The sequence below is a fragment of the Mus caroli genome, chromosome 17, assembly GCF_900094665.2.
Source record: "Mus caroli chromosome 17, CAROLI_EIJ_v1.1, whole genome shotgun sequence".
NCBI lineage: Eukaryota > Metazoa > Chordata > Mammalia > Rodentia > Muridae > Mus > Mus caroli.
The window spans coordinates 31,147,078-31,164,709 of record NC_034586.1 but is presented as its reverse complement, the minus strand read 5'-3'; the positions used below and the strand labels follow the sequence as shown (position 1 = coordinate 31,164,709).

Genomic DNA, 17,632 nt, shown 5'->3' with positions numbered 1-17,632 from the left:
AACAGCACAGCATGCAAGGTAACAGTGTAACAGCACAGCATGCAAGGCAACAGTGTAACAGGACAGCATGCAAGGCAACAGTGTAACAAACAGCACAGCATGCAAGGCAACAATGTAACAGCACAGCAAAGCATGCAAGGCAACAATTTAACAGCACAGCATGCAAGGTAACAGTGTAACAGCACAGTATGCAAGGCAACAGTGTAACAAACAGCACAGCATGCAAGGTGACAGTGTAACAGCACAGCATGCAAGGTGCTTTTCCCTGATTCTTCCCTCTCAGGATTAGGGAATCCTGCTCCATCTAGCTTGAAGCTACTGGTCTTGATGAAGGCAGTGAGTCTAGACGAGGTCCCACAGTGCAGGATGGGAGGACTAGATATTGAGGATACAAGGGCTGTTTCTCCCTCAGAATAGAAGGGTTGTTCCCTGTCTGTGATGGTTATTTTCTTTTCCTTTCCTTTTCTTTCTTTCTTTTTTTCTTTTGCTTATTTTTTGTTGTTGTTGTTGTTGTTGTTTTGTTTGTGACAGGGTTTCACTGTGTAGCCCTGGCTGTCATGGAACTCACTCTGTAGACCAGGCTGGCCTTGAACTCAGAGATCCACTTGCTACTGCCTTCCGAGTGCTGGGATTAAAGGTGTGCACCACCATCTCCTGGCTTTGTAATGGTTAGTTTTAGTTGTCACCTTGACTCAATGTAGAGTCTCCTGAGAAGGGACTCCCTGTAACTAATTTTTTTCAAAGTCTATTTTTAATGATGGTTCTTAAATGCTTTAACTCCTCCCTTCTAGCCCATTGCCCACCAGGGAGCAGTGGAAATGAAGAATATGGGGGAAGTGGACCTGTTTAGAAATGGTTCTTTGGAGCAAATCCCATCTGTGTTGTCAGGCACAGGTTAGCAGTGGCAGCTCGGTCCACTTACAAACACTTCTTGGATACACCCGCAGTCAGTTTGGTAGAGTCTGGATAGCAAACATGAATCAGCACCAGTTGTACTACCTAGCAGAGACAGCCAGGCCTCAACTTCAGCACAAGTCAGCAGGAGGGACCCAGAGGGATGCCAGGAAAAGTCCTTGGCTTTGTCTCTCTCAGCAAAGTGAAGATGAGAGACCCCAAAAGCATTGCATAGCTAACTCTACAAGCAAGCCAAGCTCTGCCTCCACCACTGTCTGCCAAGTTCTATTTATACCCTCCAAACCACGTTTCTTCCATGGGCTTGGCCTCAGCACGTGCATCTGTCTCAGCTGACATCACTCTGCCAATCAGTCCAAGTCCGAGGAAGTGGCAAGAAACTGCAGCATGTCACCAGAAGTTTTTTGGTGCATTTCTTTCTATGGCGTCCTGACAAATGCAACTCAGCTATGCAATGTAAGGCAGACCAATATGTCGTTAGTGAAGAATCCTTCATCACATATCCTTTTACATGCTTGCTTTAACAGAACATCCTTTCACTTATGTCAATTCAGCGAAATGTTCCTTCACATGTTTGCTCTAGCAAAACAGCATCCAACACTTTCCAAATAATCCTTAAGTTTCCACTTCAGCTCCCCAGGAAGGATTGTGGAGGTGGGGTTGATCTGTGGGGGAATATCTTAGTCAGGTTAGCAGAGGTGGGAACACTAAGTTCTGAATTTGAGAGTCCTCATTCATGGAGTGAGTCATGAGCTGCACAAGAGTGAAAAGGTAGGGTGAGATGAGCAGGCACTCACAAGAGCAGAGAAGCCATGACATCACATGAGCAGAGAAGTCATGACATCACAGGAGCAGAGCACCTGTGACAGCCCAGGAATTCTTGGCCAATCTGGCTTTCATAGAAAGACCTTTCCGCAGAGATTTGCCTCTTGAAGTCCCTTAAAATTGAGGAGAGCTAAAAGTCTAAAGAAATCAGTAGTTGGGGCAGGGAGAGGGGAAGAGGAAGGGAAGATAAGGGATATAGAGGGGGGAGAGAGAGAGAGAGAGGAAGGGAAAATAGGGAAAAGTGGAGAGGAAGCAGCAGTGTGTGTGCGTGTGTGAGGTCAGTGATACTCGACACTTCCAGATGTTTAAGTTGCAGACTGGGCAGTTCTTAGCCCTGGCATCAGTCTGTCACCCACAGAACTCTTTGAATTGCCAGTGTAAGTGCTTCTGCTTGGATGGGGGATGGGGGATATCCTGGACCTCGGGAGCCCAGGGTCCACACAGCTCTGAGGGGAGAAGGTGTCCCAGTGGAAGGGCATCCTGAGACAGGAGACCACAGGAACCACACAGCTCTGAGAGGAAGCCTCCTCAGCAGAGGCATTGCGGCTCCCAGGGGAGGGTCTCCCCAGCTGAGCTCAGGAGCTCAGGAGCCTCAGGCCAGCACCTTCTCTTCGCTTTTTCTCTTCATTGTTTCTTTTCTTCTTGGCTTTTTCCGATGGGAGTCACACCAGGCAAACAATCTCATGAATGAGATTTATTGGAGAATCCAGGGTATGGAGGGATGAATCCAGGGATGACTGCCCTCTGCTCAGGGAGTGAACTGGTCAGAGAACTGGGCAAAAGGGCAGTGCTTATATAGGATTTCTGAGGGGGCAGTGCTTTTCAGGACAGAAATTTCCAGAGAGAAGATTGGTGGGATTTCAAGTCCTGAGCTTGCGGGGGGGGGGGGGGCGAATGTCAGGGATTAGTGGGTTTTTTCACCCTACCCCCTTTCCCCTGCATCAGATTCATGGGTTAAGGTGAAAAATTCTTCCCGGCTGCAGCTGGCGTTTGCTGAGGCGCCATCTTTGTGGGTCTGTTGGGGAGGGTATGGGACTGGAAGGGAGCTGCCACTGTGGACAGATCCTGCGGATCAGCTCCTTCTGTGTTTCACCGAGGCTGTAGGCTGAGGCAGGAAAGGTGCCGCCACTGTGGACAGCTTCTGAGGATCAGCCCCCCTCTGAGGCAGGAAAGGAGATGCACCGTTGTGGACAACTCCCATGACGGCTGCAGGCTGAGGAGATGTTGTGGAGCCACCAATTTAACAGGAGCTGTACCGCGGCGGTCCTAGGCTGGGGCAGGGAAGGAGAGGCCTGTTGCCACTTTGAGGGTTTTCGTGGTGCTCTGCTCGCGGACTACAGTCTGTTCCATCACGGTCCTAAAATCCAAAAAGGTTCTGACAAACCAGATCCTCTGAATGTTTAATTTTTCACTTAAAATCTTAATTTACTTTCAAATTGACTTAATGAGAATTTACAAATCTGGATCACTCACCAGTTATTATTTTCTGAAAGTGATAAAATTGATTTTGCTGCAGATACAAACAAGGAGCTACATGTGGGAAATCAAGAGGAACACAGGGTTTGCGCCAATCCTTTAAACTCTCCAGGATCACAGAGAACTAGATTCCAAACCAATGCTTAATTTCTGTTCCTACAAATATGAACTGCTTGTAATTTTCAGACAGACCATCCTGTGAGATAAGAGCCTTCAGGAGCTCTGGGCGCTTGACTTGTCCAGTCGGGGTCAGTCAGGCTATTTGTCCTCTTCCACTGACCCTGAAACTTCCAGCCTAAACCAGGAGCTTCAGGTTGGAATATTGTCTAACGGAAATCAGCCAATCCCCTCTTTCAAAGCTGATTGCTGCGGCCCTGTGTGAAGAAGATGCTCTCCCAGAGGAAGAAACCGGGGAGGTGCGACCTTCAACATTTCATATGTTTAGGTTCATGTCACTCTGGGAATAAGAGGAGCATCCTAGTGTTTAGAAAAATAAATAAATAAAGCTTACTGGGTACTACTAGTCCCACTACTACTAGCCTTTGTATCCTTGAAACCCACCTATTCTTATTGGGTCCCCTTCCCCTTGTGGCTCCATCTCTGCGATATGCAACCCAATGATGGAGTTCCACGAATGACCAGTAGATGGCGGAATTGTCAAGACAAGATGCTAGTGTTTCAAGGTAGCACAATTTGGATAAGGTCTGAAGAGCTGCTCTCTAAAGCCTCACTAATATTGCTCAATCCATGGGTATGGGGGAAGAAGCAAAAAAAAAAAAAAGAATTAGCTGCTGTCACCAACTATGTCAAGTCTCCTAAGAACCCCGGAGGAATCCTAAGACCAAAGCTTTGCTTGGGGTTGGGAAGATAGAGCGACAGGGAGAGGCTCTTTGTTAACCTTAAAGCTGCTGTCATGTTTCCTTTCCCAGCTCTATTAAAGCACACCTCAAAAAGTGAGCAACTCTTCTCTCGGAGTTAGCTGAAATGTTACGAGTAGATAGATAACTCAGGTGTGAATATTCCAACCGTCCAAAGGCTTCAGTGGAGGAGTTACTGAATTAACCAAGTAATTCAGTAACGAGGAAGGACACAAAACCAACCAACAGCTGAAATCAATAGCTTTCCCACGCACCATCAACAGATTTCCTAAGGAGGAAATTGTGAAAGGAGCTCAATAGCCACAATTCTCTGAAAACTTAAATACACACACACACACACACACACACACACACACACACACCGATAAAAAAGAAGAGGAAACCAGGCTTGCTGGTGCCCTGTAATTGTGCCTCAGCCAGATGGAAATCACAAGTTCAAAGTTGACAAGGGCTTCAGAGAAAGTCCTAAGCCAGCCTAGATGAGATCCTGTCTCAGGATTACAGTTTTACACTGGGCTTACCATTCAATAGTGGGGCATTTCCCTGGTGTGAGATGAGGCCCTAAATTTAATTCCTAATATTCAAATAAATAAATGAAAAGAAAAAGAAACTGAAGAAGAGACAGAAAGGAAAACACTTTCCACATTCACTGTTTGGAAGAACTAATATTGTCAAAATGTTATTCTATTATAGGGAATTTAGTGGCTCAGTGTCGTCTCTGTTAGAATAACAATGGCATTCTTCACAGAGCTATAGAAATCAATCCTAAAATTTACACAGAAAAATGAAAGACCTTCATAGTCATGGCAATCTAGAGCAAAAGAACAGATGGGGATATGATACTGCGCAGCTCAGCATTCGGGGGAGAGGGAGAAGGGAAGCTAAAATGGAAGAACTTGGATCAAACAAAGGTAAAATGCACTGAAGCCCCTGAACTGATCTGGGTCCAGTGTGGATGCACTCATGGTCGCGGAGCTGTGGGAGAATGAAGACAGATGACCGGTAAAGAATATGGATATAGACGATAGTCATGTTCATATAATTCAGTAATCTTTAGAAGACTCCCATTTGCCTCTGAGGCTCGGTTCTCCCACCCTGAACACACGGTTTTGAGTGTGGATACAAGCTGTGTGGTTTGGGTGGCAGAGTGGTGAGCACCTGTGTCATGTGGTGAGCAAGCTTGAACATTGGGCAGCAGGCATTGGTGACGTCCTCAGCAGATGATGTTCCCTCGTGTCCTGTGGGCTTTGATGAAACTATGACATCAGTGGGACTTCCCAGAGGCCACTGACCACTTTAGATTAAAAGTCGACCCTGACCAGTGCTCTGCCAGCCTTAAGCTATACTTCTTGTAACATATTCAATTCTGTTTTCTGGAGGACCCATGACAGTAACTCACCACGGTTTAATGTCACCAAGGATACATTTATTCAGGTGGCTTCAGAAATCCCCTCAGACACACAGGAAGCTATACTTTGGGAGAATAGGAAACCACGAACAGTGTGCTAGAGACTTCGCCCCATCACAGAGAAGGGGAACTGAAAGTCATTCTCTGAAGTCTAGTTTAATAATCTCATGAGCAGAACCAATCAGCAGACAGGAACTAGGCAGCATCATAAGTTGCTAAGTAGCACTGTGTATTTAGAAGTACCTTAAACTTACCACACACTTGCCAAGAGTATGGCATTAAGAAGCTAGCAAAAGATAGGTGCAAAAATTGTGTTGGCTTGATTTGGCTCTGAAAAAGGAGGCCAGCCTGCACCACAGAATTGTTGCATCAACCTCTTGACCCCGGGATGATCCTGTTAGTGATCTGGGGGTTGATATCAGATGCCTTACTCAGCCCCTGGCATGATCGGTCCATCAGCAGTCAGTCAGGAGGATGGCTGCCCTCCTGGTCCATCAGCTTCTGTCTTTGTTGTATTATGTTGAAGATTCACCAAGCCACTAACTCAGCCCCAGATGGGAAACCTAGCTGCTTGGCGGCTTCTCTTTGGCTTTTAGCCCTTTCTGTCTGTAAGCAAATATTTTTCTGTGTATTATACAGTGTTTCCAGAAACAAGAGGTGTAAAACCTCCTAATTTTCAGGAACATCTATGGAGAATCTCAAAACACACTTTTGGCTCAAGCCTTTAATCCTTATAAGACAGGAGGAGAGCTTCCACTGCCCGTTGACCTAGGCTACAGGGTGTGCCCAAGCTATTCTTTAGTAGTGGCCTCCACATCCAAGCCCAGATTCACCTTCAGGTCACAATCTGGCTAGAGATCCTCTCTAGGCCATGACAAATATAGGAGGACCCCATACAGCCCATGGTTTCTAGTGATCACTACCCATTTTCCAAAGGTGCCCCAACTCTCTCTGGTCTTTGGAGCTTTGGGACTCAGTTTATTTTTCAATGCCATCAGAAAACAATATTTTCCAGTGGCCCTGGAACCTTGGACTGAATTGACCATGTTGGGGTCTAGCCCACTGCAAAAGGAGATGCATCCAGCAATAAGGAGATCCCTGAATGACATTCTGTTACCAGAATCCGGGCATTCTCCATCACCTGCTTGTTCAGTTTCTCTTTAGATAATTCAATGTCCCTTGAAAGCAGTCTTCCCAGCCTTCACACTCAGAAAAATCCCCATTTTTCATATTAGCGATTTTTAATTTATTCTAGCCTCACTGATGTGTTTCAGATAGGTCTCAGATTGGGACAGGAGAGTGTGTATTTTACAACCAACAATTCCCAATCTCTTGAAATTTTTTGCCCTGTTTGTCTATAGCCTTTATTATTTTTTTGTTAATAAGTGGAAAAATTTCTTCTTGAAGAAAATTATTTCTTGAAATGTTAAGTAGAAACTCGGATACTAAATAGGACCTGGTTGCAAGAAACCTTTCCCTAGCAACAGATGTGTCAGTCTGAAACATTTTTCTGATTGGTTAAAAGTTGAGTGCTTTGGATTTTAATCCCTTTTAGTTCTTGTTAATTCTGCCTCAGTCTGCGATCGCTTCTGAACCCACCAAACACCCAAGAAGAAAATGACCACAATTGGAGCCCTGGTGTTAAAATTTTTCTTCATTGCTGTTCTGATGAGCTCCCAGAAGTCATGGGCTATCAAAGGTAAGTGCTAAGAAAACCAAAACCAAGGTGGTAGACTGTATGAGGCTTTGGAGAAATAAACGTGGGCATGGAAAGGGCAGTCTTTGAACTGAAAAAATAAGAATGGCAGGCACCATGTAAGTCTAAATCTGAAGGTTATCAGACAGTTATAGTTCAGGGGAAAAATCTTTCTACTGAAGTAAAATGACTCAGACTTAGTTGAGCAAACAAATAAAGGCACACGGTGCTGAGAGCTGCTGTCTCTCCAGAGGTCAGACATTTGGGGCTATGGGAAAGTAGCTTTCAGTAGGCACCAACCAGTTTCATCCCTGGGTTTTATTTTTTTTCTTTCTGGAACATTGGGAAAATTAATAATTGGAAACCTCACATGATTTTGTGAAGATCAAGTGAGATAATGTATGAGAGGCTCTCAGTGCTGTTCTCGTCTGAGTATCCTGTTCACACCAGTCCTGTTATATTTAAACATGGACACTGTATTTAAGATCACGAGAAAGAAAGGACATCACCCCACTCCAAATCTACTCAAGAGGTAGGGCAGGCACACTGATCTGAAGTGCACTTAGTTGACTGATTCTTGGGGCAGTTGTAGCAGTGCCACCCCCTTCCTGTGACACAGCAGATGCTACAAGACCTGTGGTCACCACTACCGAGTTCTAGTTACGAACTGTGGTCACCACTACCGAGTTCTAGTTACCAGAGAGCAGAGAGATGTTAAGTGGAGGTTGGAATCATCTCCAGAGCAAATATTTTGTGCTGATGTGAGAAAGGGTTCTGCATCCTGAGCATCCCTGTCGACAACCAAGGAAGGAAGACAGGCAGAAAGGAAATGAGAAGAGTAGGGAAGCCAGCTCCAGTCACACAAGAGCAAGTCTGGGCTTCTACTGACCAAGAAGGTCTTAGCGAGGCAGATGCTCTTCCTGTGCAGCAGAGCCGGAGGAAGAAGGAATATAGAAGATACATTTGTGCATAAAGACAATCATAAAATAAATCTCTTGACTAAACATTAAAATCAGTCATCTTATCCCTAAAGACAACACAGAAGCCCTCATCTCATCATCCTTGTTGTTGGTTATCCTCCCTGTCAATCATAACAGACCATGTCTCACAAAAGTAGTCCTAGTCGAAGTAGTGGTTAGATAAAGGTCTAGTTTCAAGGTCAACCCAGCTATGCCCCTTCTCAAAGACGTAGTCTTGGGATGAGGATAAGCGATCCAGAGCATTGCAAAGTCTCAGTGTCAATCTCCTGGGTGCCTCGGGCACCACGTATGTCTCTAAGGGTTACCGGTTAAAGGAATTTGTAACCAAAAATTGAAAGCAGAGTTTGTTAGGTTTGGTGAGGGTACTGCAAGTTCTTGTCTCAAACCTATCCTGATAGAATGGGACTCAGCAGAGGTATGACAGGAAACTCCCTTATTAAGTAGACAGTAGTGATATGCTCAGTTTACAGGGTAAGCAAAAGGGTCAGGTGTCACAATTCTAATCAGTTCCCAAGTTCCCAAAGGATCCTTTCAAATAACACTTCTCTACTTAGAGAGTACAGTGCCAGGATAAAAAGACGCTCCTGTGTGCTGACCCAAGCTATTTAATCCCCGCACAACAGGGAACAAGGGATGCTTTTTTTCTGATGCACTGTAGCCAAATTTCTAAAGTCATGAAGTCATTAAATACCCACTCAAATATGTTTTCTGAATCAACCTGCCACTCCAAGGCCCAAGGGACAGTGTAGGAGAGGGGACAGAAAGAACATGTGAGCCAGAGGATGGGGGTGGGGGGACGACGCCGTGAGAGATACTGTCTTCCAGACATGCCATGCCATTGCACACATGACTGAACTTGTAGTGGCTGCAGTTATATGCACAAGACCTTCCCAGGCCAGCTAAGCGATGTAGCATGGATGGGGTAGGAGCTCTTGAGAGACTGTTTACAGTTGAAGGCTGCTGATGGAGAGTATGTGTTTCAGGGAGTGGCCACTGGTTGGTGGCTCATGCTGGAGTGCACATATGGACAACAGTTGACTTGGTGCTAATAAAGAAGGCTATGTTGAAGGCTGTGTCTTGCAGCCCCATCCATTCATGTTCTAACACAAACAGCTCCCTTCTTTCTCACCTGCCTGCTTTGCTCAGTATGAATGTCCATCACCCAGACCCTGTTTCTTCCCTAACTCCCATTCTATGCTCTTCCATCCCGATTGTCCCAGTCACCGTCCATCCCTGCCCACCCAAATGCCTGTGGGTTCTTCACCATCTTCTTCTTCCATCTCCCTCCCTAATCCCCTTTCCTTTCTTTTCAGAGGAACACACCATCATCCAGGCAGAGTTCTATCTTTTACCAGACAAACGTGGAGAGTTTATGTTTGACTTTGATGGCGATGAGATTTTCCATGTAGACATTGAAAAGTCAGAGACCATCTGGAGACTTGAAGAATTTGCAAAGTTTGCCAGCTTTGAGGCTCAGGGTGCACTGGCTAATATAGCTGTGGACAAAGCTAACCTGGAAGTCATGAAAAAGCGTTCCAACAACACTCCAGATGCCAACGGTACCTGCCTCTCCTCCCTATCCCCTCCTCCCAGATGTGGGAACGCAGCTGTAAATAGATACTTTGGCAAATTTTATAAGGGTGTAAGGAGGTCTTGCTTGCCCTTCTAAGACCTAAGTTTGTTCAGCATAGCAAATCTAATTCTCAGGCCACAGGCCCAGGGATTTTAGAAGTTTATTCCTTTTTTTTTTATTGTAGTCTTGGTTTATTCATCGATTAACATTTATAAAAGCACTGACTTGAGTCTATACAGTGGGAGTGAGAAACTGGGCTGGGGGCTTGGGTGGAATTTCGTGAGTGGTTGGATACCTCATACCTCAATACTGGCTCCAAAATGTCAGATCTGGGACTAGGGTCACATGATTGACTCCTCAGGGAACAGTTTCAGAGTCCTAGGTAGCATTGTACCACAGGACAGCATGGGCAGAGCAGAAGAAGCTGAAGGAATGAAAGCTAATTTATGCCGTGTTCTCCCCACAGTGGCCCCAGAGGTGACTGTACTCTCCAGAAGCCCTGTGAACCTGGGAGAGCCCAACATCCTCATCTGTTTCATTGACAAGTTCTCCCCTCCAGTGGCCAATGTCACCTGGCTCCGGAATGGACAGCCTGTCACCAAAGGCGTGTCAGAGACAGTGTTTCTCCCAAGGGATGATCACCTCTTCCGCAAATTCCACTATCTGACCTTCCTGCCCTCCACAGATGATTACTATGACTGTGAGGTGGATCACTGGGGTTTGGAGGAGCCTCTGCGGAAGCACTGGGGTAGGGTGCAGTCATTACTTCACTTGCAGGCTCCCATCCTGTTTCAATGCTGTATTCTGGACACATAGCATTTAACAGTACAGGGATAAGAGCGCAGCTCACTGTTAGAGTAATGGCCGTATAGGTGTGGGGCTTCAAGCTCAATTACCAGCATCACAAACTAAGAGTTCACAGTGTTTCATAACATTGACTACAATATATACACCTTGGTTATCTTGAAAGGCACATTCATTCATTTTTGAAAAAATATTATGCATGTGGGTGTTTTGCCAGTGTGTATGACTATGCACCATGTAAGTGCCTGCTGCCCTCAGAGGTCAGAAAAAGGTGTCCTATCCCCTGCACCTGGAGCTATGTGCAGTTGTAAGATGCCGTATGGCTACTGGAAATGAAACCTAGGTTCTCTGCAAGAGCAGTCAGTGTTCTTAACGAATGAGTTGTCTCTCCAGTCCCAGGACACACTCTCTTTCTTATATTGGCTACCCATGTTATTTCCTATGACATCAACTGACATCTCCTCTGCTTTATTTTCCCCAGAGTTTGAAGAGAAAACCCCCCTCCCAGAAACTAAAGAGAATGTTGTGTGTGCTCTTGGGTTGTTTGTGGGTCTGGTGGGCATCGTTGTCGGGATTATCCTCATCATGAAGGGTATTCAAAAACGCAATGTTGTAGAACGCCGACAAGGAGCCCTGTGAGATACCTGGAGGTGCGTTAAATGTGCTCAGAGACTGACATATGTGTGAATGTCTGAGAGAGGAAAGCACAAGTGTGGTGCCTTTAAGAGAAGGGTAGGGGTAGTGGTGTCTCTTAATTCCTTTTGTTGGAAAAGTTGAGCTTTGAGTTCAGATGCTATCCAAACCTTCAGGATCTGTGATCCCTTCCTAGGGTGTTCCTGGACCAGTTGTGAGTCTTGGAAATTTTCTTCAGCTCCCAAGACTGTTGACTCACACGAGAACACTGCGTCCTTGTGGCATGGGAAAGTTAGTCTCAAGGCTCAGGCATGCAGAGCTTCTGGGTCTTAAGGCATCAGCCCCATCTCCAGAGTCTGAAGCCTTTGGAGTTAAGCTCTTGGATCTGTGGCATGAACTGGAAATCTCCTGAGTCCATCACTAGTATTGATCCTTTAGTCTGAAAGATGCTTCTAAAGGGATCTGGAAGAGGCAATGCATGTTGATCTTCAGGCAAAATAAGGTTTGGGGCTCATGTTGGGAACTCAAATCAACATTTAAGGACTTTTTCAGAGTCACATGACCAAGAGGGACCAGGCAGGAAGATGAAGGGCTCTCAGTTCTTACTGTGACCTCCTTGATAATTCTGTGTGTCCCACCACAGGCAATGCCTTCAGTTAAAGTTCAGTGAAGAAACTTGCTGTGACAGCGTCTGAGGCTACCCCTTTCAGTTGTTCATCTCAGCGGAGACCTCATCTTCTGCAGTTTCCAGCATTAAGCCTCAAGAATGGCGGCAGGTTCTCTGGTCTAATGTCTGGCTGGGGTTCTCCATCTCCCACCTGTATCTATATTCTATCTTCCACCATTTATAATAATTCCTCTGTGACAAATATCACAAAGTTCTTCCTCCGCTGTGGAACTTTCTGAGAATGTAGTCATCTTCTCCAAACTGTGTTCTTTTTTTCTACAAATAATAAACACCTTGGGTTGTGACACGTTTTTTGTGCCTGAGCCAGTTCTTGGTGGAAAGGAGGGCCCTGAGGAATATGTGTACTTCCCCCATGTCTGAATACTGAGTACCTTTTACAAAGTCTGAGGTTAATCAGAAACCCAGCCTCACTAGGGTTTTAAGCTTCTGCAGATATTATTGCTTAAAAACATGTCCATCTGGTAAACCACAGAGTGGAGTTGGAGTTGCTGTACAGAAGGCTCTGTATTGATGTGTGTTGGAGTGTGTGTGTCAGGGGGGTAGTTGGAGGTGGGATATGAGAGTGAATGTGACCCTTTCCCCCTACCATTTCCCTTTTTGTGAAATTCTCAAAGAAAGTTGATGAGATTCTGGATACAAAGAAGAAAAACTAGACTCAGTGTGTGTGTGTGTGTGTGTGTGTGTGTGTGTGTGTGTGTGTGTGTGTGTGTGTGTGTGTGTATGAAGATGCCATGAATTCTGAAAGTGTGAGCAGGTGGTTGGGGGATCGTGGGAGAAGCTGGGTGGTAGAGGGAATGGTGGAAATGATGTAAATATACAAATTCAGTATACTTACTTATGTATGAACTCCCCAAACAGATTTATTAAAAGGAAAGAATGAGAATTATTAATTGGCTCTTGAAATGGCTTTTATGCTTATCCTTAGCAGAACAAATCTCAAAAGTGAGGGCCTGGCCTTGGGTAACTAATGACAATGACAGAGCAGGGGCAATTGTGGGCAGAGCTGGCAGCATACTGAGAGATCCACAAGTTACAGGACACTGGTAATGACCAGAGACCCCACTGCAACATCCTTTGCATTAGGAAATGGCCAGGGGACACTGAGGGCCAGGCCTGGGTTCTATGGCACAGTCTCATGTTTCAGATCCTCTACAGTGGCTGATTGTGAAATTAAGGAAGTAGTTAGCTTGGCTTCAGAAATAGGTCAGTGGAGTCGGGCTGGTGAAGGTCTTCCTCAATCCCTCCTTCCAGCCCCAGGGGCTCTGCTTCCAGGTTTGGTCCATTTAGCTTCCTTTCTGTCACCATGACAAACACTCTGACAAAAGCAATTGATGGAAGATAGAATTGATTGATTGACAATTCCAGATTCCAGCCACATCTGCTGTGATGTCAAGGCAGAAACACAAGGGCATTCCATGCACATTCAGGAGCAAAGAGAATGAGGGCTTGGACTATAGACATGTAGAGTCAAGGACGGAGAGAATGGATGCTTGGAATACAGACACACACAGTCCGGAGCAGAGACAATGGCTGCTGCTGTGTGTGCCCTGAGCTATCAAGAAAGTATTAGAGACTAAATCCAGAGACATCAATCTATGTAGAAAGGCCAGAGTGGTGCAACATTTGAGAATCAGTTAATGCAATTTGTACTAATTGAGAGATGGATATAAAACAATACTTGTTCACCCACATAAACTCATAAGAGGGATGGTGGTGGACGTTAGCACTGGGTCTTAAAGTTGTGGTTCTTTTTTGTTTCTTTTTGAGAGATCTGGTTTCTCGGGAAATCTGCAGTAAAAAGCAATTTATTTGATCTTGGAAAAGACATCTGCCTAGCTTCTCACATCAGGCACGGGGTTAGGATATCCAAAGCTATCCCACATGGTATCTAGAACAATATGCAGTGGGGCAATGAAAAAAATAGCCAAATAAATACACGAAAGGGATTAGAATTTCTAAGAATACAAAATTGTCATCATTTCCTCTACATATAACCAGATACGTGGGAAGAAAAAAACCCCAGATATTAATAAGAAGTTTAATAATGTAGGTTACAAAATCATTCTAAATAAAATTCTGGCAGAAACAAATGAAACCAAAGTCATGACCATGTTACTCTCAACAATAGTATTAAAAAATGTCAACTTTCTACTGCATGCTGCTGCTGAAGAGAATTTCATGTCTGTACATACAAGTACACGATATTTTTCATCAAAAAAATATATGTGAGTGCAAATTCAGACAGCACTAGCAACATACTAGGAAGATTTTTGTTTAGAAAAGTATAAACTCTCATAGCAAAATATAAATGTAGCTAAGGACAAGGAAGAGTAGACTTGGCGACAGGAAGATGGATTGTACTCACGATATTCCCTCTAAATCACTCTGTAAATACAAACTGCTTGGAAAACCAGAGTGAACATATTTATTTACTTATTTGTTTGTTTGTTTATATTTATACTTGCTGGTTTGTATCTATTCCTTATCTCTATTACTCATTCAGGGAATCATTAAGCAGTATTTCAACTCCACATGTAAACCATGAAGTTTTATTAAATAAGGAAATTATTGAATCTAAGGTGAAGCTACCAATTTGGTGTCAGACACATCTAACATCACTCTAACCTCATCAAATTCCTACCAGAAAATCTAGTTTATGTAAATGCATAATGAATCTTACCATATGCATAACAGAGACTTGAATTTGCCCTAACATAAAATGAATTCTATGTGATTGTGTGTAAATCACCCTGGATCATCAATAACTAGGCTGAAATAGACTTCTGACTGATTGCTAGCTGCTTCTTCTCCTTCTCCTTCTCCTTCTCCTTCTCCTTCTCCTTCTCCTTCTCCTTCTCCTTCTCCTTCTCCTTCTCCTTCTCCTTCTCCTTCTCCTTCTCCTTNTCTCCTTCTCCTTCTCCTTCTCCTTCTCCTTCTCCTTCTCCTTCTCCTTCTCCTTCTCCTTCTCCTTCTCCTTCTCCTTCTCCTGCTTTTCAGACAGGGTTTCTCTGTGTAGCTCTGGCTGTCCTGGAACACACTCAGTAGACCAGGCTGGCCTCGAACTCAGAGATCCACCTCCCTCTGCTTCCCAAGTGCTGGGATTAAAGGCATGCACCACAGCTGACTGGCGACTGCTAGCTTCTTACTTTTGAAACTAATTCTTCAAACATGACTGAGACTGACTCTCAGGATCCTGCTCAGTGCAGGTTCACAGAGGAGCAGACACCCATCATTTGAACCAAGTCACAGGTCCTCTTTAAACTCATCCAAACAGTTTCTAGCTGTCTTCATGACATCTGTAGTACTTAGCTGCTCTAACAAGCCATGTGCAAGTTTTTAAATGAGAGGCAATGTGGTAGTTTGAAAGAAACTGGTTCCCATAGGATCAGAGGGAGTGGCACTATTAGGAGATATGGCATTCTGGAGCAGGTGTGGTCTTGGAGAAAGTGTGTCACTGAGGGCTGGCTTCCAGGTCTCAGATGCTCAACCCAGGCCCCATGTGGCATTCACTCCCACTGCCTGTCAATCTGGAGGCAGCTCCTTCACCAGCACCATGAGACACTGATCCTGCTAAAAGAGAAAGTGGGGAATAGCCATGAACTCAATGGTACAGGAGACAATTTTCTGAACAGAACACCAATGGCTCAGGCTCTAAGATCAACAATTAATAATTGAGACATCATGAAACTGAAAAGCTTCTGTAAAGCAAAGAACACCATCAATAAACATTGGCCTACAGAATGGAAAAGATTTCTCCAATTCCAAATATGGCAGAGGACTGATGGCAAGGTTGTGGAACAAGAGGAACACTCCTCCATTGTTGGTGGCAGTTCAAACCGATGCAGCCATTATGGAAATCAATTTAGCAGTTTCCCATAAAGTTGGGAATTGATCTACCTCAAGAACCAGCTATACCACACCTGGCATATACCAAAAGACGCTCTGCCATCCCACAAAAAACAAAACAAAACAAAACAAAAAACCTTGCTCAACCATGTTCATAGCAGCTTTATTTATAACATCCCAATGTTGGATTAAACCCAGATGTCCCTCAACTGAAGAATGGATACAGAAAATGTGGTATATTTATGGACTATTATATAGCTGTTACAAGCAAGGACATCATGAAATTTGCAGGCAAATGGATGGAACTAGAAAAAATTATCTTGAGAGAGAAAACACAGACCCAGGAAGACAAACATAGTTTGTGCACACTTATAAGGGGATGTTAGTCATAAAGTATGGGATAACCGTGTTAAAAATCACAGACCCAGATAAGCTAAAAAGAAGGGCTTGGGAGAGGGGTGGGATAGGGAGCTTGGATCTCACAGAGAAGAGAAGATAGATTTGACAATGCTGGTGGAGGGACTGTTTGGGGGAGGGGATGGGGATGAGAATAGGAGGGGTGATGTGGGGGAAGTGGAGAAAGAGTAATAGAGAGAGACAACAGGATTTGGGGTGCATCTCTGGGAGGAGCTAGAATGCTAGGATAGTAGGAAACCCCCCAGAGTCTATGACGGTGACAATAGCTAAGACTCCTAGCAAAGAAGGATATGAAGCTCGAACCAGGTAGGACTTCCAATGGAGGGATTAGGACAGCAACCCAGCCACAAAACCCTAAACCCACAATTTGTCCTGCCTACAAGATGTGCAGGCATAAAGATGGAGCAGCAATGGAGGGGAAGGCCAATCAAAGACTGGTCCAACTTGAGACCCAAACCATGAGAGGGAGCCCACTCCTGACAACGTTACAGATGCTCTGCTATGCTTGCAGATGGGAGCATAGCACAACTGTCTTCAGAGAGGCTTCACTCAGTAACTGAGGCAGACAGATGCAGAGACCCACAATCAAACATCACATTGAGCTTGGCAATCCTGTTGTCCAGGGGGAGGAAGGATTGTTGGAGCCAGAGGGTCAAGGACACAAGAAAACCTACAGAAACAACTAAACTGGGCCCACTGGGCTCACAGAGACTGAACTGCCAACCAGAGATCTCCATATGGGATCCCTAAAGTGTGAGCAGGGGTTCACTCTGACTACACTGCCTGACTTTGGATCCCTTTTCAACTGGGCTGCCTCATCTAGCCTCAACAGAAGATGTGCCTTTTCTTACTGCAACTTGATATGCCAAGGCTGGTTGATATCCATGGGAGGCCTTCCCTCTTTTGAGGAGAAGGGGAGAAGGGATGGATGGGGAGATGGAAGGGGAGGACTAGGAAGAAAGAAGGGAGGGGAAGCTGCAACCAGGATGTAAAGTAAATAAATAATTTAATTAATAAAGAAAATTTAAGCCAGCAGGACAAGGCATGCTTAGATTCCAGTACTCCAGAGACAGAGGCAGGAGGATCTCTGTGAGTTCCAGGCCATCCTGGTCTACAGGCCAGCCAGGACAATGTATATATTTTTTGCATAGAGCATGGTGTTTTCTTTACACACAGACATAGGCACAGACACACACACATACATATACACACACACAGAATTCCTGAATTCTGCATATGTATTATTTCATATACTTATAATTAAAGGAAGGTCATGTTTCAATGATGTAATCTTTCCTTTCTGTTTTCTGTATGTTGTCCTCATAACTGCTTATTTGAGGAAAATTGTGATAGGGTATTATGTCACTGGATCAGCTCCAGTGGAGGTCTTCTGTCCAGGGGCTGCCAGGCACAGGCACAGGCACAGGCACAGGCACAGGCACAGGCACAGGCACAGGCACAGGCACAGGCACAGGCACAGGCACAGGCACAGGCAC

General features: G+C 44.9%; 2 protein-coding genes across 3 annotated transcripts in view; one reads left to right on the top strand and one right to left on the bottom strand.

The window, feature by feature from the left end:
• The first annotated feature begins 4,907 nt into the window (after positions 1-4,907).
• Positions 4,908-12,164, top strand: LOC110283699 (H-2 class II histocompatibility antigen, E-U alpha chain). The gene is made up of 5 exons (XM_021149128.1): positions 4,908-7,198; positions 9,489-9,734; positions 10,215-10,496; positions 11,034-11,202; positions 11,829-12,164. The coding sequence occupies exons 1-4, from the start codon at positions 7,117-7,119 to the stop codon at positions 11,189-11,191; spliced, it is 768 nt and encodes a 255-aa protein (XP_021004787.1). The 5' UTR covers positions 4,908-7,116; the 3' UTR covers positions 11,192-11,202; positions 11,829-12,164.
• Positions 12,165-14,981: 2,817 nt separating this feature from the next.
• Positions 14,982-17,632, bottom strand: part of LOC110283753 (H-2 class II histocompatibility antigen, I-E beta chain-like) — a 15,594-nt gene continuing 12,943 nt past the window's right edge. Inside the window, exon 5 of one of the 2 annotated variants that reach the window (XM_021149219.1) lies at positions 14,982-15,443. In XM_021149219.1, coding sequence (XP_021004878.1) covers positions 15,349-15,443 — 95 coding nt within the window. In that variant the 3' untranslated portion in view covers positions 14,982-15,348. The remainder of the gene's footprint in view (positions 15,444-17,632) is intronic. The other variant, XM_021149220.1, reaches the window with a different exon arrangement.